Source organism: Somniosus microcephalus, chromosome 4, assembly GCF_052327205.1.
Source record: "Somniosus microcephalus isolate GS21.2 chromosome 4, FLI_Smic_1.0, whole genome shotgun sequence".
Taxonomy (NCBI): Eukaryota; Metazoa; Chordata; class Chondrichthyes; order Squaliformes; family Somniosidae; genus Somniosus; species Somniosus microcephalus.
The window spans coordinates 215,819,491-215,844,352 of record NC_140990.1 but is presented as its reverse complement, the minus strand read 5'-3'; the positions used below and the strand labels follow the sequence as shown (position 1 = coordinate 215,844,352).

The window sequence follows — 24,862 nt, the reverse complement described above, 5'->3', positions numbered from 1 at the left end:
TGTATTTGGACTTCCAAAATGCATTTGACAAGGTTCCACACAAAAGATTACTGATCAAGATAAAAAATCACAGGATTGGGGGTAATATACTGGCATGGGTGGAAGATTGGCTATCTAACAGAAAACAAAGAGTTGGGATAAATGGTTCGTTCTCGGGCTGGCAATCAGTAACTAGTGGTGTTCCGCAGGGGTCATGATGTTCAGTCACTCTATCCTTAATTAAAGACTCTAGTAATTTTCCGACAACAGATGTTAGGCTAACTGGTCTATAATTCCCTGGTTTCCCTCTCTCACATTTCTTAAATAGCGGAGTGACATGCACAATTTTTCAATCTGAAGGAACAGTTCTCAAATCGAAAGAACTTTGGAAGATTGTAGTTTCCAAGTAATATGCGACCTCCTTATTTTTCTTACCAAAATGTAATACCTCACACTTACCTATGTTGAAATTCATTTTCCAATTACAGGAAACTTTCTGGTATCCGGCACTGACGGGATCGAGCTGGTGCCGTACCATCAAAACTGCCGTAGAAACCAGCGCTAATGTTAAAACATACGGAGCTTTCGCGCTCCATGTGAATCAACAAACCCTGTTGCTTAGCAACAGCTTCAAAACAGTCAGCCGCAGCTTAAAAGCATCTCTGTAGCTAAGCAACAGCTTCAGCTAGACCTTGCAGAGCCTGAATGGATAAAAAAAAGCAACGAGAAGTAAAAAAAACTTACTAGGAAACGGCTCCTGAATTTTGCCGGTAGATAGAGCTTTCCGGACATTTAACCTCCGGTTAAACGAAAGTTTCCTGTATATGCCCATTCTGCAAGTTTATTAATATCTTCTTGTAATTTGTTGCAGTCCTCCTCAGTATTGACCATCTCCCCCCAATTTGATGTCATCCCCAAATTTAGAAATTGTGTTTTTGATTCCAAAGTCAAATCGTTAATATAAATTGTGAACAACAGTGGTCCCCGCACTGATTCTTGTGGGACCCCACTTTCAATCTTCTGTCACTCTGAATAGCTACTCTTTACCACTACACTCTGCTTTCTGTTTTGCAGCCAACTAACTATCCATTCTGCTACTTGTCCCCTGACTCCGCATGCTCTGATCTTATTCATTATTCTATTATGTGGCACCTTATCGAAGGCCTTTTGGAAATCTAAATAAAATACATCTACTACATTACCCATGTCTACTCTCTCTGTTACCTCTTCAAATAATTCAATGAGGTTGGTCACGCAAGACTTTCCCTTTTGAAATCCATGCTGACTATTAATTTTTCTATTTTTGGTTTCTCACTGTTTTTCTATTTTCTCTTAGTAGGGATTCCATTATTTTTCCTACCACTGATGTTAAGTTGACTGGTCTAGAATTCTTTGGACACGTTATATCTATATTTATTAAGAAGGGAGATAGAACGTTAGCTATCCGCCAGTCCTCTGACACTACACCTTTTTCTAGCGAATTATTAAATGTATGCAATAGTGCCTCTGCTATTTCTTTACATTCTTTTAAAATGTGCGAATGCAATCCACAGACTAGGGGTTTTATCCTCAGAGTTTGATTAGTTTATTTAATATTTCTCCTTTTTTAATTTTAAATGCGGTTATATCATTTTTAATCTCATCTTCCGATGCATGTCCACCTGATCCGTCTCCCTGGTAAATACTGAAGCAAAGTAATTATTTAGTATTTCTGCCATTTTGCTGTCGCTGCATGTAATGTTTATCCTCTCCATCCCTCAGTGGCCCTATTCCCATCCTAACTTTCCTTTTTTTTTAAAAATGTATGTGCCTGTAGAATATTTTACTATTGTTTTTTACATTCCTTGATACTTTAATTTCATAGTTCCTCTTTGCCTTCATAATTGTTTTTTTGACTTCTCTCCTAACCTTTTCATATTCTCTCGTCATGCTCTCCCCTGCTGTCCATGTACTTAGTGTATGCCTCTTTCCTTACCCTCAAATTTTCCCATATTTCTTTATTCATCCATACTGTCTCATTAGTGTTTAGTTTGCTTTTGTTTTTTAGCGGAATATATTTTTCCTGGGCTCTGTTGAACACCTGTTGTACGAACAAAAATCTGCCTCACCTGTCTGTAGTTCCTTCTGTCCAAAGCCATTCGATGTTGCCAAAAGTGCTTGAAGAATGGAGGAAGGATTTCAGTCTTGATGTAGTTGGCTTCCACACCATCTGTGCCACAACATTGTTTCACTACCTACAAATAATGCGTACAAGTTACTACCAGAAGTTACTGCAGTTCTTTACAACTAGTTTTACCACTGTAATTAGAGACTTAAACTTATTTTGTAGAGAAAGACTAAAACTCCGTACTCAATGGGTTGAAATAAATAACCTGAGGTTTGATCATGCCGGATACAAAAAGTTCTTGGATATGTAAACTAGTTACGGCAATAAAACTGACTAATGCACAGTGATAGGCAGCATATTACAAAAATATAGTATTAGGAGGAAATACAGTATTAGGAGTCAAGAATGCTGAACTTACAATGCTTAAAAAGCAGTAAAAATATATTCTCCTCACTTGGCTGTACAATTGCACAAATTCAAATTACACATAAGGACCAAAAGTGTATCTGGTTCTTTCATGTATCTCTAACCAACAGAACTTAAGCCTCAAAAGTAATGTAAATACAAGCATTGATAAACCTATTTCACCTAAATATACAAATACTTTCCAGGACATCAAAATTATTAGAAATTACTTCTCCTGAAATATACTCAGTAAAATAAAGCATTGGTTCAATCATACAGCACACAAGGCCATTCAGCCCATCGTACCCGTACCAGCTCTTTGAAAGAGCTATCCAATTGGACCTGCTACCCCACTCTTTCCCCATAGTCCTGAAAGTGTTTCCTTTTCAAGTATATATCCAATTCTTTTTGAAAGTTACTACTGAATCTGCTTCTTTCGGGCAGTGCATTCCAGATCATAACTTGCTGCGTAAAATTATTTTGCCTCATCCACCCCCCCCACCTCTTACATGTGTTCCATTCAAGAATCAAACACATAATTAAACAAAAACAATTACACAGAATTACAATACACACGTATTGCACGGGACACTTGAGTTTCAAAGGATCACATCCAGAAGCTGAAAAGTAAGAGAAAGCTAAACTACAGAAGGAAAGCTTAGCACTGCTTTTTGTTTTTTTTTGTTTTGAGTATCTACAGTCACACTGAAAGTTGTTATTGAGCAAATTCTATAAAATATCCTCAATCTTATGGTTACAAACTTGCCTTGAGCACAATCTTTTTCATTTCTTCGTCAGGAGACTGAAACTCTCGGATAAGGATCAACATCACTTCTCGAGTATAGTAGTTAGCATATTCAGCATCCATGAGAGGAATCAGGTATCCAATAGCCTTTAAGAAGGCAGCCAGACCCTAGAACAGACAGCATTGATATTAGGCGTTTATAAACTAATGCAGAGTTATTGCTATAAATCTCTTCTGATCACAAAATGGTGGAATGCTAGTTTGCACTGGGATTCTCTACTTGTAAATTGTCAACTGTGGCTCTGGTATTGGGAAAAGCACATTGCGAAGGCCAAGTGGTTCTCCATGTGGAGGGAGTAGTGTATGACAAAGTCAACAAATCCCAACGGCTAAATCAAACAGACATCATGAGGTTTCTGGGGCTAGTTGTCTGGTTCTTGCTGGAGAATGATGCATGAAGTGGGGAAGATCACAAAAAAACTTCAACCTGATGCTTAACTTTTGTAAATCCTGCATCTGCACACATTGATAAGATCAATGTTTGTTAAATACATTTGTTTTCACATAATGCAAAAAAAAAAAACACCAAACACAAGTATTAAAAAATATATGGCTAAGTTGACTGTTTTAAGTTCCTTGGTGGCAGACACTCATGACCATACACTTTGGTGCAATATGCACTGTTATTCCACTGAATAGTGTTTATAATAGAGCAACATCTGTTCACTGCCAATAGTTAAAAGCACAGAAAGAATTGTAAAATTATGCTCATTAATTCAATCTTACTTTGCCTCTGTGTTGGCGAATACCCTTCCACAATGGTTTTAGAACAGAGTCAAATGACTCAATACCATATGGGGTTGCAGCTTCAGCCAAGGCAGCAATAGCCAGAGCACTAATAGTTCGAACCTTCTGCTGCTCATCAACCAGACCTATGAAAAAAGGAGCATTTCGTAAGATCAACTTACACAACCATTCAGCTTATTATAGTATATTCAACTAAAGTCTCCACTTAAAACTATAAAAATATAGTATTCAGTATAGATCGTTTTATGTGGATGTGGTGTATTTGGACTTTCAGAAGGCTTTCGATAAGGTCCCGCATAAGAGATGAGCATGTAAAGTTATGGCACATGGGATTGGGGGCAAGGTACTGACTTGGATAGAGAACTGGTTGGCAGACAGGAAGCAAAGAGTCAGAATAAACGGGTCTTCCCCCCCCCACCCGCCCGAGTGGCAGGCAGTGGCTGGTGTAGTACCGCAGGGATCGGTCCTAGGGCCCCAGCTATTCACAATATATATTAATGATCTAGACGAGGGAACTAGATGTAATATTTCCAAGTTTGCAGACGACACAAAGCTGGGTGGGCCTGTGTGCTGTGAGGAGGATGCCGAGAAACTCCCGTATGATTTGTACAGGTTGGGTGATTGGGCAGATGCATGGCAGATGCAGTATAGTGTGGATAAATGCGAGGTTATCCACTTTGGTGGCAAAAACAGGAAGGTAGATTATTATCTGAACGGCAATATATTGGGAGAAGGGGAAGTGCAACGAGACCTGGGTGTCCTTGTGCACCAGTCGCTGAAGGTAAGCATGCAGGTGCAGCAGGCAGTTAAGAAGGCAAATGGTATGTTGGCCTTCGTAGCGAGAGGGTTCGAGTACAGGAACAAGGATGTCTTGCTGCAGTTGTACAGGGCCTTAGTGAGACCACACCTTGAGTACTGTGTGCAGTTTTGGTCGCCTTATCTGAGGAAGGATGTTCTTGCCATGGAGGGAGTGCAGCGAAGATTCACCAGACTGATACCTGGGATGGCAGGAATGTATGAGGAGAGATTGGGTCGATTGGGCTTAAACTCGCTGGAGTTTAGAAGAATGAGAGGGGATCTCATTGAAACTTATAAAATTCTAACAGAACTAGACAGACTAGATGCAGGAAGGATGTTCCCGATGGCCGGGGAGTCCAGAACCAGGGGTCACAGTCTAAGGATAAGGGGTAAGCCATTTAGGACTGAGATGAGGAGGAATTTCTTCACCCAGAGAGTGGTGAACCTGTGGAATTCTCTACCACAGAAGGCATTTGAGGCCAATTCGTTAAATATATTCAAGAAGGAGTTGGCTATATTTCTTAAGGCTAAAGGGATCAAGGGATATGGGGAGAAGGCAGGGACAGGGTACTGTGTTTGGATGATCAGCCATGATCTCATTGAACGGCGGAGCAGGCTCAAGGGGCCGAATGGCCTACTCCTGCTCCTATCTTCTATGTTTCTATGTAGAAATTTATAAGTTACAAATTAAATTCCTCACTTGATGTACACGTTACTAAATGGCTTCTCAAAAGTTATTAGCGACAGATTGGACAAATTTGTGCAGTTTTTGCTATTCATCAATACATACCATGTTCAATAATTTCAACCAAGCTCCTCAGATGAGGCAAGATGGCACAACCCATAAGGATGGCAATCTGCTGCACAATTTTGATTCCTGTGTGCCTAGCCTGCCATGATTTCTTGCTCTTACACACGGCTTTAAGGAAAGGCAACAGTGATGGGATACCCAGAGCAGAGGCGACAACAGCAAAGGCTCTAGCTGTTGTGTTACGTACGTACTCATCCATATTATCAATATCAGGACGCATAGTGGAAATCATAGTGGCAAGACCTGCAGCCTAAAAATACACAGAACAAAAACATAAACATCTCAGACCAATAGACAATTCAAAATTTGATATTGGATTCAGCAAAAATTGTAAGTGACTGTATACATACCTTTGCTAAGTTAGAGATGATTTCTCTGCCTTCCACTCTGGCATAATAGTCTTCATCAATCAGCAATGGCTCAATAACCACAAGAATCTGTAAAAATGTGTCAACACATTATTAATAAATCAATCATATTATAAAAATGCATACTCTTCACCGTCACTCAACAGCCAGATTAGAAAGAGGTGAATGAAAACAGCCCAGTCTGACTCACCTTCCAATTCTCTCACCTTGAGTGAAAGTATCTAACCTTTGCTCACCACCTTCCAACAGCAACATGGTTGAGATTAGGACTTCATGACCCATAATTCCATGATATAGCGCATTAAAGGGTCCTATATATACTTCTGCTTGTTCTTGCTGTCCCTTCCTTGCAGGACCATAGAAAATGTAGTGATTGCGTGCAGGAAAAAATGTATACTGCACGTCAGGTGTACCAAGATCATAAACAGCTCTTACACTTTTCCCACTTCCTAACGAAAATAAAATCCTAGAATCCAACAGTTCTTTTTAAAAGCAATGAATGTAATTCACCGCCACATCCTCACCACCAATTTTCTTGCCTCCTCCAATGACGGCACTGGCTCATGCTAACATGGTCACACAAAGGCACCAGCCAACCTCTGGTACCTCATCCACATGACCAATCTTTATGTGTTAGAAGGTTATTCTACAGGCAATTACAGACAAGCTCCATTCTGTTTACATCCAAAATCCACAGATGCATTTCTCATCAGAGGTCACTTCAAAACCATTTAGCAGCTGTAACTTATATTAAATAACAACAGAAAATGCTGGAAATACTCAGCAGGCCAGGCAGCATCCGTGGAGAGAGAAACAGAGTTAACGTTTCAGGTCTGGGACCCTTCATCAGAACTGGAAAAAGCTGGAAATGTAACAGATATTAAGCAGGTGCAGAGACGGCTGGGGGGGGGGGGGGGGGTGTGGTTTAGGAGGGGAGGAAGGAATTGAAAGAACATACTGTGAAAATGTTGCAAATGGGAATGGCAAAATCATACTGCATGAAAAATGGGGACAGGGATTATCTGAAATTGTTGAACTCGATATTGAGTCCAGAAGGCTGTACAGTGCCTAATCGAAAGATGAGGTGCTGTTCCTCAAGCTTACGTTGAGCTTCATTGGAACAATGTAATAGGCCGAGGACAGAGAGATCAGAGCGGGAGTGAAGCGGAGAATTAAAGTGACAGGCGACCGGAAGCTCAGGGTCACCCTTACGGACTGAACGGAGGTGTTCCGCAAAGCGGTTGCCCAATCTGCATTTGGTCTCCCCAATGTAGAGGAGACCACATCGTGAGCAGCGAATACAGTATATTAAATTGCAAGAAGTACAAGTAAATCGCTGTTTCACCTGGAAGGGATGTTTGGGGCCCTGGACAGTGGGAAGGGAGGAGGTAAAAGGGCATGTGTTGCATCTCCTGCGCTTGCACGGGAAGGTGCCAGGTGAAGGGGAAGGACTGTTGGGGGTGATTGAGGAGTGGACCAGGGTGTCACGGAGGGAGCAGTCCCTTCGGAATGCTGAAAGGGGAGGCGAGGGGAAGATGTGTTTGGTGGTGGGATCACATTGGAGGTGGCGGAAATGGCGGAGGATGGTCTGTTGAATGTGGAGGCTGGTGGGGTGAAAGGTGAGGACAAGGGGAACCCTATCATGGTTCTGGGAGGGAGGGGAAGGGGTGAGAGCAGAAGTGCAGGAAATAGAACGGACACGGTCAAGGGCCATGTCAACCACAGTAGAGGGGAATCCTCGGTTGAGGAAAAAGGAAGACATGTCGGAAGCACTGGTATGGAACGTGGCATCGTCAGAACAGACGCGGCTGAGACAGAGAAACTGGGAGAATGGAATAGAGTCCTTACAGGAAGTGGGGTGGGAGGAAGTGTAGTCCAGGTAGCTGTGGGAGTCGGTGGGCTTGTAGTGGATGTTTGTCGAAAGCCGATCGCCAGAAATGGAGACGGAGAAGTCAAGGAAGGGAAGGGAAGAGTCAGAGATGGACCATGTGAAGGTGAGGGAAGGGTGGAAATTGGAAGTAAAGTGAATGAACTTATCTAGTTCAGGGCGAGAGCAGGAAACGGCACCAATACAGTCATCGATGTACCGGAAAAAGAGGTGAGGGAGGGGACCCGAGTAGGACTGGAACAAAGAGTGTTCCACATATCCCATGAACAGGCAGGCATAGCTAGTGCCCATGCAGGTTCCCATAGCAACACCTTTAATTTGGAGGAAGTGAGTTGAGTCAAAGGAGAAGTTGTTCAATGTGAGAACAAGTTCAGCCAGGCAGAGGAGGGTGGTGGTGGATGGGGACTGGTTGGGCCTCTGTTCAAGGAAGAAACGGAGCGCCCGAAGGCCGTCCTGGTGGGGGATGGAGGTGTAGAGGGATTGGACGTCCGTAGTGAAAAGGAGACGGTTGGGGCCAGGAAGCTGTTAAAGTGACGGAGGGCATCGGAAGAGTCGCGAATGTAGGTGGGAAGAGACTGGACAAGGGGAGAAAAGAGTCGAGATAGGAAGAGATAAGTTCCGTGGGGCAAGAACAGGCTGAAACGATGGGTCTACCAGGGCAGTCCTGTTTGTGGATCTTGGGAAGGAGGTAGAAGCGGGCTGTGCGTGGTTGGGGGACTATGAGGTTGGCGGCCATGGAGGGAAGATCTCCAGAGGAGATAAGGTCAGTGACAGTCTTGGAAACAATGGCCTGATGTTTGCTAGTGGGGTCATGGTCCAGGCGGAGGTAGGAGGAGGTGTTCAGCTTCCGCACGGTAGAGGTCGGTTCGCCAAACAACAACAGCACCACCCTTATCAGCAGGTTTAATGATAATGTTAGGGTTGGTAACTTATATTTCCTGTTCCTATCTCAGGGACAGAGGGCAACTGTTCCCTCTCAACTACCTTTCTGGCTGATATCTGCGACCTCAGCACAAAGCAGGGATCAAAACTGAGATCTTTCTGGTCCATGTGGCTCAATTTAATATTGGGACGTGCATTTGCTAAATGAGCCACCAAAAAAGCCCGACCCAAATAGTTTGAAACACTAAAAAAAAAATTTTCAAATCTACCAGAATCATCTTTGAGCATTCTTGAATACAGACCCAAGTCAGCCCAAACACTGCAACAGGGTGATACTGCAGTCAAGATTATCATGTAACTTCATCAATTTTGTTTCCCCCACTGCACAAAGGTGATAAAATGGAACAACTCAGGTTTCACAGAATCACAGAAACCCCACAGTGCAGATAGAGGCCATTTCGGCCCATCGAGCCTGCACCAACACATATCCCACCCGATCCCCGTAACCCCTACACCAACACATATCCCACCCTATCCCCGTAACCCCACGTATTTAATCCCCCTAACACTAAGGGTCAATTTATCATAGCCAATCAACCTAACCCACACATCTTTGGACTGTGGGAGGAAACCGGAGCACCCGGAGGAAACCCACGCAAACACGGGGAGAATGTGCAAACTCCACACAGACAGTCACCCGAGGCCGGATTCGAACCCGGGTCCCTGGCGCTGTGAGGCAACAGTGCTAACCACTATGCCACCGTGCGATACAAGTCAATCTACCATTACCAAGTTCCCCGCTATCAACATCCAGGAAGGAGAAGGAGACACTATTAACCAGCTGTACCACAGCTACAAGAACAAGGCAGAAAATTGTTACTCTGCCACATTTGGCTCACCTCCTGACCCCTCAAAGTCTCTCCACCATTAAGAAGTCAGGAGTAGGGTGGAATACTTACCGCTTGCCTGAACAAGTGCAGCTGCAACAATCAAGAAACTCGACACCAGAGATATGGCTTGGTTGGTGCCCCATAGCAGTGTGTTCAATATCCAGCACTGGCACATTGTGACTGAAATATGTGCTATCCACAGGAAGCACTACAGCAACTCACCAAGCTTACATCTACAGCACCTGCCAGTCTTGCAACTTCTACCACCGAGAAAAACAAGAGCAGTAATGTCATGGGAACGCTACCACCTCCAATTTACATACGATCCTGACATGGGGCTATATCGCCATTTCTTCATCGCTGGGTCCAAATCCTTTAATTTCCTACCTAACACCATTGTGGAAGCACCACCTCAGAACTGCAGTGGTTCATGGCAGTGGTCCACCATGATCTTCTCAGGGCAATTAGGAAGGGGCAATTAATGCGGCCTTGCCAGTGTTGCCCATGTCGAGGGATCAATTTTAAAAAAAATTACACCTTGATCTTTTCATATTTTTAAACTGCTCATATTAAAAATTTAACCGAGTAAATATAAACATACCTTGTGCACATATGGTCGAACTAAATCATCTAATTTGTACAAGATTCGGTCAATAACTTTAACCAGCAAGTGACGCTCCTGGTCTTCAAGCGTTGGGGACATCAGCAGTGGAAGAATCTGATTGAACAGGGGACCAGCTCCAAATTCTCTGGCTTTATCAGTTATTTGACGCAAAGCAGCCTTGAAAAGAGAGGGAAAAAAAAAAATCACATTTGCTCCAGCATAACACAGCCAGTTATAGCTCTCAAAAAAATGATGCTTACCTTCCTCATGGGTGGAGTACCATTCTTTATTTTCAGAAGCAACTTCATTATCTTTCTTTCCTTTTGTTCTTCTGGGCTCAGAGTCGATTCATCAACTTCAACCTGTTGAGTACAAATATGGCAAATATGTCTGTTAAGTACTGCAACTTCTTAAATCTGATTGCTCAAAACTTGTGTCAAAAAAAAAGCTACACGACTCATATGGAATCCTTATCTCAACATTTTTGGAAGAAAATGTGCAAGTATCGTACTCCCAGATTAAAGGGTATCCATATACCAGACTTGTGAAATATTATACACAGGACCACCATTCATTTTCTTTCCCATATTTTCACTTGGTCAATATCTCAAACATCAGAGACTGAGTTATGAGGACAGACGTGAGAAATTTTAACTTTCAACTTTGATGGGTGACTGAAAGGCGAGATTGTAAAGGTATACAAGACTGCTCCAACAGTGCAACACTCCCACTATACTGTGTCAGCCTGGATTATGTAGTCTGGAGTGGAGCTTGAACCCACGACCTTCTGACTCAGACAAAAACATACTATAAGCATATAAATTTTGGTGGGGGGGGGGGGGGAAGGGTTAATCCAATCTATTACTAAAGCAGCCTTCTTCCACCTTAGTTATTGTCCATCTCCTCCCCTCTTTCTGCCCAGCTGCTGCTAGGACCCCAATCAATGCCTCTCTCACCTTGAGAATAGGCTTCTCTACTGCCTTCTTGCTGGCCTCCCAGCTTCCAAAAACTACAACCTATTCAGAAAATAGCATCCCACAAAATATTCTACACTACTATCAGCTCTGTCCTTACCATGCTCCACTGGATTATAAGATCCTTGTCCTAGTGTTCAAATGCCTATTGGTCTTGCCAACCTAATTCTGTAATCTCCTCCAACTGTACATTTCTACACACACCCTTCACTCCTGACTCCAGATTACTTTTCACTCCCTCTGCTCCACCATTAGAGGCCAATGCTTCTACCACTATACCCCATCTGCTAGCATTCCTTTCAAAATCTCTCCACTCCATTCCCTGCTTTCAAAAGCCTCCTTAGTAACATTCCCTTCGACTGTGCTTTCACAACCCCTCTCTAACACGTTATCCCCCCTTCTTCTCTCCTGCTCAGTGACCATCATTTTGCAAAGCACTCGAAACATGAATTCTCTGTGACAAGTGCTACAAAGATGTACATAGTTGTCATGTTGATGCATTCTTCTCCTTTCATTTGAGCAACATCGATGTAACCCATATTGCATCATTTACATATTTACAGTACTCTGGGATGTGACAACACCATCCTCCAGACATCACAAAGCATTTTAATTGCTCAAAGTTTTACATTTGTTATTTCCAAGTGTAAACTAGTTCAGTTTGAGAGTCTACATATTTATGTGTAAACCATATACACCATGGGCAACAATGGGAGGAAGTTATTCCACTTCCAAAAAGACACCGATACAACCTGTATGCTATCAACGTAACTTACAAGCTATAAACTCTTCCTTACTAGATAAAATTTGCAATCCACATTCCTATTTACCTTCCATGTATATACCCAATTTTACTGGTGGGAAATCAAAATTCTCAACCACACTTACCAGCAATTTGTCAAAGTACTGGATGTCATCAGGCTTCAAGAATGGAAGGTTCCCAGAGGGTTGGTCGTTCATGTTCTTTGCAGAGCGTTCTTCAGACTGCATGTGGAAACCAGTTAGGCCTCCAAGTGGTGTTGGCGTTGCAGTCAGTTTACGAGCAGGTGTTCGGATTGGGACATAACCAGCTGGAGGTGGAAGGACCTGTGAGCATTTAAAAGAAAGCTATTAATGTTCATTGAATAAATTATAGTAAAAATCTAGATATAACAAAATAAGACTGTAACAATTTTTACTTAGGGTTAGCAAGTTTCAATTTCAGCATTTTGCTTGGACAATTCTTTCCTTATTCAATAGATTAACGGAGTAACAGCACTCAGTAAACATTTATTTGAAATTTTAAAACCAGGACAAATAACATTACCAAATCAACTCTTCGCCCTTTCATTGGCAATTATTAAACTGAAAAGAAAATACTGAACACCTCTTGCAACATGCTACCACCATCACATCAGTAGCACCATGGTAATATCGCTCTTCTGGTGTGAGTGAAGACTAATGATAGCATTTGGTTAAGCTTTCACTTGAGTGGGTCATTTGGCATTCATCTGCACCCTCTTCAAAACCCAAACCCCCATTTTCTCAGAGATATGCCTTGAAACAAGACAATAATCAAATGCTATTTGACCTGTACGTTACCAACAGTACCGAGCGAACAGTATTCATCCTTAATAAAGAGACACCTATATTCATGACAGACATACTCCTGTCATTAGCCCAGGCAACTTCAGCAGTATATTCTCTTCCAATGAATAAGCTCCATTAAGTATGATTTTTTTTTTAAAAAGTCACTACAGAATGCAGATAGTGCACCAGATTTATACTACATTACCTTATAACCTTCAGGGAACATAGCATCCAGTTCCTCATCTGTAAGTGGACGATTCCTTTCATCAATTTCACGCTCCCAACGCCAAGCCTGTAGTTGTTCAGGTGTCATACTCATTAAGTGACCTAAAAAGTTGAATTATTTAAATATTTAATCTCTGAAGTTTACCTGAATATGAAATGTTAAATACTTTCAACTGTTTTCAACAGAATACAATTCCCTTGTAGAATTCAGTCCTTTTCACAATCTCTAACTTAGTTTAGCTTCCTGTTGAGTTTGTTCTTATTTGCTAGGAAAAAAAGCTTAAATGCCATTATTTATGAAATTAACACTATAAACATCAGTATTGACAAAGGATCTGTTATAAAGCTCAACTAGCTTGTTCCATACCTCATTAACTGTTAAAAATATGCACTTTTTAGAGCCAATATCACACTACTAACTCTATCTCCCATTGCAATAAATTAGGATCACTAGCCACTAACTAGTAACCACAACTGGAAGTGTGCATGTGCACATGGATGAGGACAGGAGCAACCTCATTGGTTTTGTCTCCCTTCCCTCCATCATTCTGGCTCAGAAATGAAAATAGGCCATTTGGGCAAGTACCAAAAGGGCCACTGGTGGCTACTGAACTATGTCCAAATAGCTGATAAACCTCAAAATACAGCATTTTATATCAGATATTCTACAAATGTAAAGCTTCACCTTTATAATCATCACCACATACCTGGTGTAGGTGTTGCCATAGCCATTGCAGGTGTGCCTTTTGGTGTTATTCCACTAGGAGTAAGCAATGGAGTACTGCCACCCATTTGACTAGCTGGTGTTTCATCCCAACGAGACTTTCTTTTGCTTGCACCAGGGGTTGGAGTTTCACCTATAGAATCACCTCCACGATCTGTACGTGGTGTTTCAGCCCAGCCACTGCCATGTCCAGGCGTTTCTAAAATAAGAAATTAGATAGTGAACAAGAACCCAAGATCAACACTGTAAAAGCAAAAAACCATTCAGGATAATTCCTTGTTCTTCTACATTGCCTGAAACAAATTACACTAAATGTTAAAGAAATATTAATGGCCCAGAAATTCGGGTCTCCACGGGTGAGTACACATAGGGTACTCACCCGTAGGCCCGATGGAAGTGCCGGTTTCCTGCATGCACTGCGCATGCGCGGGAAACTGGCACTTCCGTTCCTCTGAAAGCAGGGGTTGAGAGGTCGAACGCGTGCGCAGGGGATTCTGCGCGTGCGCTTTGAACTTACGTTTTTTTTTTTTAAAAACAGGTTTTTCCGTAAGGGTAAGTCTTTAGAATTTACGTCTTACGCCTGCTTTTTACAAGGTAAGTGGTCAATTAATTAAAATTAAAACATTTTTTCCACAGATTTATTATTTTTAAATACTTTAAAGCAAGGTAAGTTTATTTTTAGCCCCGTTAGAATATAAAATTATTTTCAAAAATTTAAATTATTGTTCAAAATAGTTAAGTTACTTAATGTAATTTACAGGAAACTTTTTTTTAATCCGGCACCGACGGGACCGACGTGGTGCCGGTTCATCAACAATTCTGGATAACCGAAAGCTATAGTAAAAGATACGGAGCTGAGAGCTCCGTATAAAGCAACAAACCCCAACAGGGTCAGAACAATGGCCACAAGTTCCAAGTGTCTCTGTAGCTTAGCAACAGCGGCAGCCACACCCTTGCACAGCAACAGATCGAGGAAGGCAAGTAATAAAACTTACCTGAACCTACTCCTGAATTTTGCCGGTTAACCGTGATTTCCGGTTATTTAGGTGCCGGTAAATCAAAAGTTTCCTGCATAGCTTATTTTTAAAAATGTGATTTAAAAAAAAAAAATTATTTGAAGGTTTACTGCTATTTTGGGGCCGTAGTATTTATAAGTCTTGACAGCTCTTCCTGTCAAGACTTATGAATGGAGCATTCCCTGCTCCGATTGACTGCCCATGGCCCATGTGATCCCAGGGGACGCATCGAACTAACTGCGCCCCTGGGACACGCAAGCACTGCGTGCCGGCAGCTGGGCCAGGCCCCGGATTGGAATTCCACAGGGCCCTACAGCTCAACTGCCGGCGCGCAAGTGCAGGTCGGGGGCTTGCACCCGCGGGAAGCCCCCGACCCGAATTCCTGGCCCATTATTTAATATTACATGAAAGTCGCTTAGCCTATTTGCGCAAACAAAAGTAAAACTCTGCCAAGTCCAATTACCAGCCTTATTGCTCCAATTAGTACCGATGAAAGGAAAACACCGTGGATGGTGGAATTAAAAAAAATAAATAAAAACAAAGTTCTGGCAGATAGCGTCAGCAGTTAAGACCCAGTTGGACATCTTCCTGAGGGGTATGATAGACTGAGCATAGTTTAATCTTTCTTGAATTTTGGGACAGCTCAGATGGACTGCAATGTTCGGTACATTCCTATTTTCCTATGAAAAACACAGATCTGCCTCCACCTGACAACAACTTATATATTTATATAGCACCTTTAACGCAATAAAATGTCCCATGGCGCTTCAAAAAAACATGTTGACATCGAGCCATATAAGGAAATGTTAGGGCAGATGACCAAAAGCTTGGTCGAAGAGGTAGGTTTTAAGGAGCATCTTAAAAGAGGAAAGAGAAATGGCGAGGCAGAGAGATTTAGGAAGGGAATTCCAGAGCTTCGGACCTAGGCAGCTGAAGGCACGACCGCCAATGGTGGAACATTTAAAATCGGGGATATTCAAAAGGCCAGAATAGGTGGAGCGCAGAGGTCATGGGGAATTATTGGGTTGGAGAAGATTACAGAGATAGGGAGGAGCAAAGCCATGGAGGGATTTGAAAACAAGGATGAAGGGTTTAAAATCAAGGCGTTGCTTAACTGGGAGCCAATGTAGGTCAGCAAGCACAGGGGAGATGGTGAGAGTTAGCACACGTGCAGCAGATTTTTTGATGCCCTCGAGTTTATGGAGGGTAGAACTAGGGAGGCCGGCCAGGAGTGTGTTGGAATAGTCTAGTCTGGGGGTGATAAAGGCATGGATGAGGGTTTCGGCAGCAGATAAGTTGAGGTAAGGGCGAAGACGGGCGAAATTACTAAGGTGGAAATGGGTGGTTTTAGTGATAGAATGGGTATGAGGTAGGAAGCTCAATTCGTGATCAACAGGACACCAAGGTTGCAAACAGACTTAGTCAATTGCCGGGAGAGAGAGAGATTGAATCAGTGGAAAGGGAACGGAGTTTGTGGCATGAACCGAAGACAATGACTTCGGTCTTCCCGATATTTAACTGGAGGAAATTTCTACTTATCCAGTGCTGGATGTCAGACAAACCGTCTGATGGTATAGAGGCGATGGAGGGTTCAAGAGGTGGAGGAGAGTTGGAGCTGGGCATCATCAGCGTACATATGAAAACTCATGTTGTGTTGCCGGATGATGTCACAGAGGGGCTGCATGTAGATGAGAAATAGGAGGGGGCCACGAATAGACCCTTGGGAGACACCAGAGGTGACAGTGCGGGATCGGGAAGAGAAGCAATTGCAGGTGATTCTATGGTTACAGCTGGAAAGATAGGAATGAAACCAGGCGAGTGCAGTCCCATTCAGCTGGACAACGGTGGCGAGGCGTTGGGAGCCGAATTTTGTGGTAAACCGTGTCAAGGGCTGCAGACAGGTCCAGAAGGACGAAAAGGGATAGATTACCTTTGTCGCAGTCAATTAGGATGTCATCTGTGACCTTGGTAAGAGCAGTTTCAGTACTGTGGCAGAGGTGGAAGCCTGATTGGAGGGATTCAAACAAGGTGTTCTGGGAAAGATGGGCACGGATTTGGGAGGTAACAACACGTTAAAGAACTTGAGAGGAAAGGGAGGTTGGAGATGGGGCGATAGTTTGCAAGGACAGAGAGGTCAAGGATTGTTTTTTTGAGGAGAGGGGTGATGATGGCAGATTTGAAGGAAAGGGGGACAATGCCTGAGGAGAGAACACCGGTAACAATATCCGGTAACATGGGAACCAGGGAGGAAAGTTGGGTTGTCAGCAATTTCGTAGGAATAGGGTCGAGAGAGCGGGAGGTCTGTCATTGACAAGATGAGCTTTGAAAGGGCAAGAGGGGAAATAGGAGAGAAATTAGAGAAATATGCAAAATTAGGGTTAGGCCAGGGGAAAAACAGAAAGGAAGTAAGGTCCAGTGGGCTAGGGGAAGGGAGGGAATTGAAAGCAGAAGTAGTTGAACGGCTATTGTTGATCTTTTTAAACAAAGAAGTCCATGAGTTAGTCATATTTATTGCTGGAGGTGAGGGAGGAGAAGGCAGGGGAGGGCGGTTTGAGAAGACGGTTAGTGGTGAAGAGAAGTCTGGTGTTATTTTTGCCATCCTAGATGATCTTAAAATAGTGGGCGGTCTTAGTGATGGACAGCAGGACCCGGTAGTGCTTTATATGATCAAGCCAAATCTGGTGATGGGTAATTAGACCAGTTGTCTGCCAAAGGTGTTCATGTTTGCGTCCCTTGGATTTAAGGGAGTGGAGATGAGGGGTATACCGGGGGAACAACTAGGGTGAGAGTGTGTAATGATTTTAGTGGGGACATGGGCATCAAAGGTGGTGGAGAGGGTGTGATTTAATAAGTCAGTAGCTGCAGAGATGTCATGAAGAATTATAGGACAAAGACTAGGTAGTTGAGAATTATAAAGTGCAGTGGTTAGGGACTTAAGGGAGAGTTTTTTCCAGGAGCAGATATGAAAAGAAGTGGGTTTAGGAGGGTAAAGGGGAATATGGGTTTGGAGAGTGACATAAGGAAATGGTCGGATGTTGCCTTCTTGGTGATGGTTACGGAGGGGATAGCAAAGCCACGTGAGATGCTAAGAACGAGGGGGTGGCCGTGTATATGGATGGGGAAGTTGACATGAAGGGAGAGATTAAGAGATTAATGACAGCAGAAAAGACCAATGAATGTGTCAAATAGAGACCTTTCTTCAGAACTGGTAAAGGGACTCCACCCATAACATTAGCTTGTCTTTTCAGATGCTGATAGATCTGGGTACATTAAGTATTTACTGTATTTTTCTCTAATTACTACTGTACCGTCCATCAATCCTATTCCATTTCCCAATATGCATCAATGGAAACTTCAGTCATGCAGCCCCAACAAGTAAGCAATAACTGTTGATGCTTAATCAAAGTCCCAAATGTCATTACTGTCTCCTTGGGTTTGTTGTTTCAGGTTTGAATTCAAAGTACTGGAGATCTAAAGACTCTGGGTTGACTGCTTAGTGACTATTCTGTTCAGAGAAAAAACTGGTATTGCAGAACTAATAATGTGAATTTAATTAATTTTATAAAGTATCTTCATTCTAGAAATCTATGGACGAGTTGTATGACATTTGAAGAATGTAGCAGTCCAGAAAAACTGGTTCAAGGTAGCTTATTCAGCAAGTAACAATTATTTCAGAGAAAGGTACAGTTAACTGCATCTAGTGTTACATCATGGGTAACCAAGGTCTCAGAGTTTACTTGATTGTCTTCAGGAGTCAGGGAAATAATTTTAAAATAATTTTTCCTGAAATTGGCCAGTTATTTTTTTCGCCTCCCACAGAAATTAACATCACCAGCAATTGGTTGGGGGATGCAAGATTGCACTAACAATGGGGCTACTGATGGGCCTAATAGCCTTTTTGTATATTCACATATTGCTATTTAAAATTTTTTTTAAATACTCGCAGCTTATATATTACTTTTCTCAGGTCAGAAACATACAGTTCAAAAATAGAATAATTGGGTTTTCCTTTTTTTTTTTAAATAAATGCGCTGGGAGAAACAAGTAAACTCATTTCAGCTCATCACACTTTACTGTACAATTTCAAGTTTTAGCATCTCCATGTTTCCCAAAACCGGCTTCCATGTTTTCCTATCATTCAAATATTTTGGGGGGGGGGGGGGGGGGGGCCGCAGGGCTAGTAAGTGAAATAGAACTCCCATTCACTCAAAAAATTCCCTCATTACCAAGATCATTTCTGTAAGCACGCATATCAGAAGACTAATTGAACTGTTTCTATATCTACAGTTTTAACTTATCCAATATTATTGTGCTTCTGCTCTGGTCCTTTTACATCTTTCATATACATGTTCAATTTGTTTCCCAAATCTGTATCATGAAGTTACTGTCAGCAAAATAATGGACAGAATTTAACATCTCACTTGGATGAGACAACTAAATTTAATTGACGAAAGTCAATTAATAAATTCCTGGTAAACCACCAAAACTACTGGGATAATTCAGTTATTGTGGATAGGACAATTGGTTTCCGTATGTCTCTTTTAATTTAGACATTCTAAAAATCTGATTTTTTAAATGACCAAATTCACAAACCGCTTAGAGATGTGCTTTTGAATGGTTAGATATGCTGACGGTTCCTAGCACACATTTTCAAAAGAACCATCTGTTTGGTGACAGCTCACAACTGATTGACTTTTGGTGAAAAGCTGCTCCTCTGATAGTTCAGCAAGTTTAACCAATGAGTAGATCAGTCACAGAGACTGGACAAAAACAGTCCCAGAGTTAACCCCCAGTCTACAGTGAATTGGTTGATCTGAACTGTAACAGCAGTTGAGAGCTATAATTGGCCGAGGTTCCCCAGTTAGGGAAAGGAAAATTAGTTGCAGGATCATACGACTGATCTCTATCCAGTGACCCCTATTGGAAGTGCATGTGCGTATATGGCAGAAATGGGTAGGATCAGGCTCAGTGATGTCCCCACAAGGAGTCAACGCATTCGGGAGGAGTAGGTAGATAAAATTGGAAAGAGGAATAAAAAGTCATGTTTTTGGATTCATTAACTGAACACATGGTTTACTTCCTGAAGGAATCCACCAGCTAATAATCTAGGAAACATTTTCCAAGTTCATGGGTGGGCATACTGTGGTATAAAATCCATCACCCCCATTTCTAGTTATATATGTTAATACAACACAATCACTTTAATTGAGTGAGAGTTTTAAAGTTGTTCTTTATGATCTCAAATGAATGTGCTCAAAAATATTCCACAGAATTTTGAGCAGCTATATTTTCCTTAATCATTATTTTAACATTAATCACTAGAGTAGTGCAAATTTCCTCACAGAAAGAAAATTTAATCTCACCTCTATCTGTTTTTGGAGTTTCATCCCATCTGTTTTTGCGCACACTGGAAGTCGCGCCTCCATGACCTGGTGTAGCATGCCCAGGTGTATCTCGTCCAGGTGTGGCAGCCCCTGCTGGTGTGTGACTAGGAGTGGGCTCCCACATTCTTGAGCTTGGGGTTGCACCAGGAGTCTCACTGCCCTTTGAACGACCAGGTGTTTCATCCCAGCGGCTCTGAGATGGAGTGTTTCCAGGTGTGTGTCCAGGGGTATGCCCCGGTGTGTGCCCAGGCGTATGTCCAGGTGTGTGCCCAGGTGTATGCCCTGGAGTCTACAAAGGAAAATACACAAGTTAGATAGATTGAATTTGTCAACGTAGACTTACTAACCATCGCCAAATAAGCTTTCACTGGCAAGAACATAGATCACAAAAATAGAAGGTACACAAAATGCTCACTTTGCAGCTGCAGATTGAAATCTTTGCACTCAAATATAGCAGCCAAAGGGTGTTTTAGTAATTAGCATTAAGAGTGGATTATCAACCAATTGTCCATAACCTCAGTTTGGACTGGGATTTACATTGGTGCTTCCCAGGGTACAAGTAATCTGACAGGTTGCTGGGTAGTGGAAAAGTGAAAGATCAAGATAACTAATTACCTAAAAAGAGACTCCACCAAATCCAGACTCAAACTGGTGGATTTCTACAGGAGAATTAATCTCTCCACCATAAAGGAGTCTTAAAAATAAGCGTAAGAACATAGGAACATATGAAGTAGGAGTAGGCCATTTGGGCCTTTCAAGCCTGCTCCGCCATTCAACAAGATCATGGCATGGTTTTCCACCTCAACTCCACCTTCCCACACTGTCCTCATATCCCTTGATTCCCTTAATATCCAAAAATCTATTGATCTAAATCTTGAATATACTCAATGACTGAGCATCCACAGACCTCTGGAGTAGATAATTCCGAAGATTCACAACCCTGAGTGAAGAAATTTCTCCTCATCGCAGTCTTAAATGGCCGACCCCTTATTCTGAAACTGTGACCCCGAGTTTTACACGTCTCAGATAGGGGAAAACATCCTCCCAGCATTTACCCTGTCAAACCCCTTAAGAATTTTATGTGTTTCAACGCGATCACCTCTCATTCTTCAAAGCTCATGGGAATATAGTCTAGTCTACTCAATATCTCCTCATAGGACATCCCGCCCATCCCAGGAATCAGTCTGGTGAACCTTTGTTTGCACTCCCTCCAAGGTAAGTATATCCTTCCTTAGGTAAGCAGACCAAAACTGCACACAGTACTCCAGGTGGGGTTTCACCAAGGCCCTATATAATTGCAGTAAGACTACTTTACTCTTATACTCCAATACTTTTGTAATAAAGGCTAACATATCTTTTACTTTCTCCACATTATATTCGATCTGCCATGTTCTTGCCCACTCACTTAACCTGTCTATATCCCTTTGCAGCCTCTTTGCGTCCTCCTCACAACTTACTTTCCCACCTAGTTTTGTATCATTAGCAAACTTGGATACCCTCATCTAAGTCACTGATATAGATTGTAAATAGCTGAGGCCCAAGCACTGATCCTTGCAGTACCCCACTAGTTGCAGCCTGCCAACCTGAAAATGACCCATTAATTCCTACTCTCTGTTTTCTGACCTTCAACCAATCCTCAATCCATGCTACCTCTCAATCCCATGAGCCCTAATTTTGTGTTCTAACTTATTGTGTGGCACCTTACCAAATGCATTTTGAAAATCCAAATACACTACATCCACTGGTTCCCTCTTCTCTACCCTGCCAGTTACAACCTCAAAAACATAGAAACATAGAAGGTAGGAGCAGGAGTAGGCCATTCGGCCCTTCGAGCCTGCTCCGCCATTCAATGAGATCATGGCTGATCATTCAAATTCAGTACCCTGTCCCTGCCTTCTCCCCATATCCCTTGATCCCTTTAGCCTTAAGAAACATATCCAACTCTTTCTTGAATATATTTAATGAACTGGCCTCCACCGCCCTCTGTGGCAGAGAATTCCACAGGTTCACCACTCTTTGGGTGAAGAAATTCCTCATTTCAGTCCTAAATGTCCTACCCCTTATCCTTAGACTATGACCCCTGGTTCTGGACTCCCCGACCATCAGGAACATCCTTCCAGCATCTAGTCTGTCCAGGCCTGACAGAATTTTATAGGTTTCGATAAGATCCCCTCTCAATCTTCTAAACTCCAGTGAGTATAAGCCCAATCGACGTAATCTCTCCTCATACGTCATTCCTGCCATCCCAGGTATCAGCCTGGTGAATCTTCGCTGCACTCCTTCCACGGCAAGAACGTCCTTCCTCAGATAAGGCGACCAAAACTGCACACAATACTCAAGGTGCGGTCTCACCAAGGCCCTGTATAACTGTAGCAAGACATCCTTGTTCCTGTACTCGAACCCTCTCGCTACAAAGGCCAACATACCATTTGCCTTCTTAACCGCCTGCTGCACCTGCATGCTTACCTTCAGCGACTGGTGCACAAGAACACCCAGGTCTTTGCACTTCCCCTTCTCCCAATCTATTGCCATTCAAATAATAATCTGCCTTCCTGTTTTTGCCACCAAAGTGGATAACCTCACAGTTATCCACATTATAGTGCATTTGCCATGTTTCTGCCCAATCACCTAACCTGTCCAAATCGTACTGGAGTTTCAGGACATCCTCCTCACAGCATACCCTCCCACCCAGCTTAGTGTCATCTGCAAATTTGGAGATATTACATCCAATTCCCTCATCCAGATCATTAATATATATTGTGAACAGCTGGGGTCCTAGGACCGATCCTTGCGGTACCCCACTAGTCACTGCCTGCCACTCGGAAAACGACCCGTTTATTCCAACTCTTTGCTTTCTGTCCGCCAACCAGTTCTCTATCCAAGTCAATACCTTGCCCCCAATCCCATGTGCCTTAATTTTGCATGCTAATCTCTTATGCGGGACCTTATCGAAAGCCTTCTGAAAGTCCAAATACACCACATCCACTGGTTCTCCCTTATCTATTTTACCAGTTACACCCTCAAAAAATTCCAGTAGATTAGTCAAGCATGATTTACCTTTTGTAAATCCATGTTGACTTTGTCCGATTCTGTCACTGCTTTCCAAGTGCTCTGCTATTACATCTTTTATAATGGACTCTAGCATTTTCCCCACTACCGATGTCAGACTTACCGGTCTATAATTCCCCGCTTTTTCTCTGCCACCTTTTTTGAATAGTGGGGTAACATTAGCTACCCTCCAATCCATGGGTACTGTTCCAGAGTCTATCGAGTTCTGGAAGATGACCAGCAATGCATCTACTATTTCTAGGGCCACTTCCTTAAGTACCCTGGGATGTAGATTATCAGGCCCTGGGGATTTATCGGCCTTCAGTCCCATCAATTTTCCTAACACCATTTCCCTACAAATACAGGTAGACTACCCTTTATCCGGACTTCCGAAAACCGAAACCCTCTAAAAACCGAAGGTTTTTTCGTTCAGCGTAAGTCGTGCGTACGACTTACGCTGAACGAAAAAACCTTCGGTTTTTAGAGGGTTCCGGAAGTTCGGATAAAGGGTAAGTCGTGCGCACGACCCCCCGCCGACCCCCCCCCGCCAGCCCCGACAACCGCCGACCCCGCCAGCCGCCGACCCCGACAACCGCCGACCCCCCCCGCGGACCCCGCCAGCCCCGACAACCGCCGACCCCGCCGACCCCCCCCGCGGACCCCGCCAGCCCCGACAACCGCCGACCCCGCCAGCCGCCGACCCCCCCGCGGACCCCGCCAGCCCCGACAACCGCCGACCCCCCCGCGGACCCCGCCAGCCCCGACAACCGCCGACCACGCCAGCCGCCGACCCCCCCGCGGACCCCGCCAGCCCCGACAACCGCCGACCCCGCCAGCCCCGACAACCGCCGACCCCCGCCAGCCCCGACAACCGCCGACCCCCCCGCGGACCCCGCCAGCCGCCGACCCCCTCCCCCGCCGGCCCCGCGCCGACCCCGACTGACTTACGCTGAGCGTCAGCGTAAGTCGTGCGCACGACCCCCCGCCGACCCACCTTCCGAAATCCGAAATTCTCCTTTATCCAAAACTCGGCTGGTCCCGAGGTTTTCGGATAAAGGATAGTCTACCTGTACTGATTTCTTTCAGTTCCACCCTTTCATCAGACCCTATGTTCCCCGGTATTTCTGGGAGGTTATTTGTGTCCTCCTTTGTGAAGACAGAACCAAAATATGTATTTAGTAGGTCTGCCATTTCTTTGTTCCCCATTATGAATTCCCCCGATTCTGACTGCAAGGGACCTACACTTGACTTCACCAATCTTTTTCTCTTCACATATCTATAAAAGCTTTTACAGTCAGTTTTTATGTTCCCTGCAAGCTTACTCTCATATTCTATTTTCCCTTTCTTAATTAATCCCTTTGTCCTCCTTTGTTGAATCCTGAACTGCTCCCAATCCTCAGGATTATTGCTTTTTCTGGCCAATTTGTATGTCCTCTCCTTGGATCTTATGCTATCCCTAATTTCCCTTGTTAGCCACGGTTGAGTCACCTTTTTTGTTTTATTTTTATGCCAAACTGATTTGTCAAACACTATTTCCTTTTCATAAATCCGTGTTAACTCTGCCCAATCATATTACGATTTTCTAAGTGCCCTACTACCTCGCCCTTAATAATAGATTTTAGCATTTTCCCTACTACT

At 43.3% G+C, this 24,862-nt stretch overlaps 1 protein-coding gene across 3 annotated transcripts in view; it reads right to left on the bottom strand.

Moving 5' to 3' along the window:
• sf3b1 (splicing factor 3b, subunit 1) overlaps positions 1–24,862 on the bottom strand; it is a 58,281-nt gene that overhangs the window by 15,014 nt on the left and 18,405 nt on the right. For all 3 annotated transcript variants that reach the window (XR_015078141.1, XM_085985809.1, XM_085985810.1), the window contains 11 exons: positions 20,156–20,465; positions 13,760–13,975; positions 13,033–13,154; positions 12,147–12,344; positions 10,545–10,646; positions 10,282–10,461; positions 6,003–6,089; positions 5,632–5,902; positions 4,023–4,168; positions 3,254–3,404; positions 2,088–2,209 (listed from right to left, as the gene is read on the bottom strand). Coding sequence is in view for 2 of the 3 variants with exons in the window: in XM_085985809.1 (XP_085841935.1) it covers positions 2,088–2,209; positions 3,254–3,404; positions 4,023–4,168; positions 5,632–5,902; positions 6,003–6,089; positions 10,282–10,461; positions 10,545–10,646; positions 12,147–12,344; positions 13,033–13,154; positions 13,760–13,975; positions 20,156–20,465 (1,905 nt within the window). In the remaining variant the exon portion in view is untranslated. The remainder of the gene's footprint in view (positions 1–2,087; positions 2,210–3,253; positions 3,405–4,022; positions 4,169–5,631; positions 5,903–6,002; positions 6,090–10,281; positions 10,462–10,544; positions 10,647–12,146; positions 12,345–13,032; positions 13,155–13,759; positions 13,976–20,155; positions 20,466–24,862) is intronic.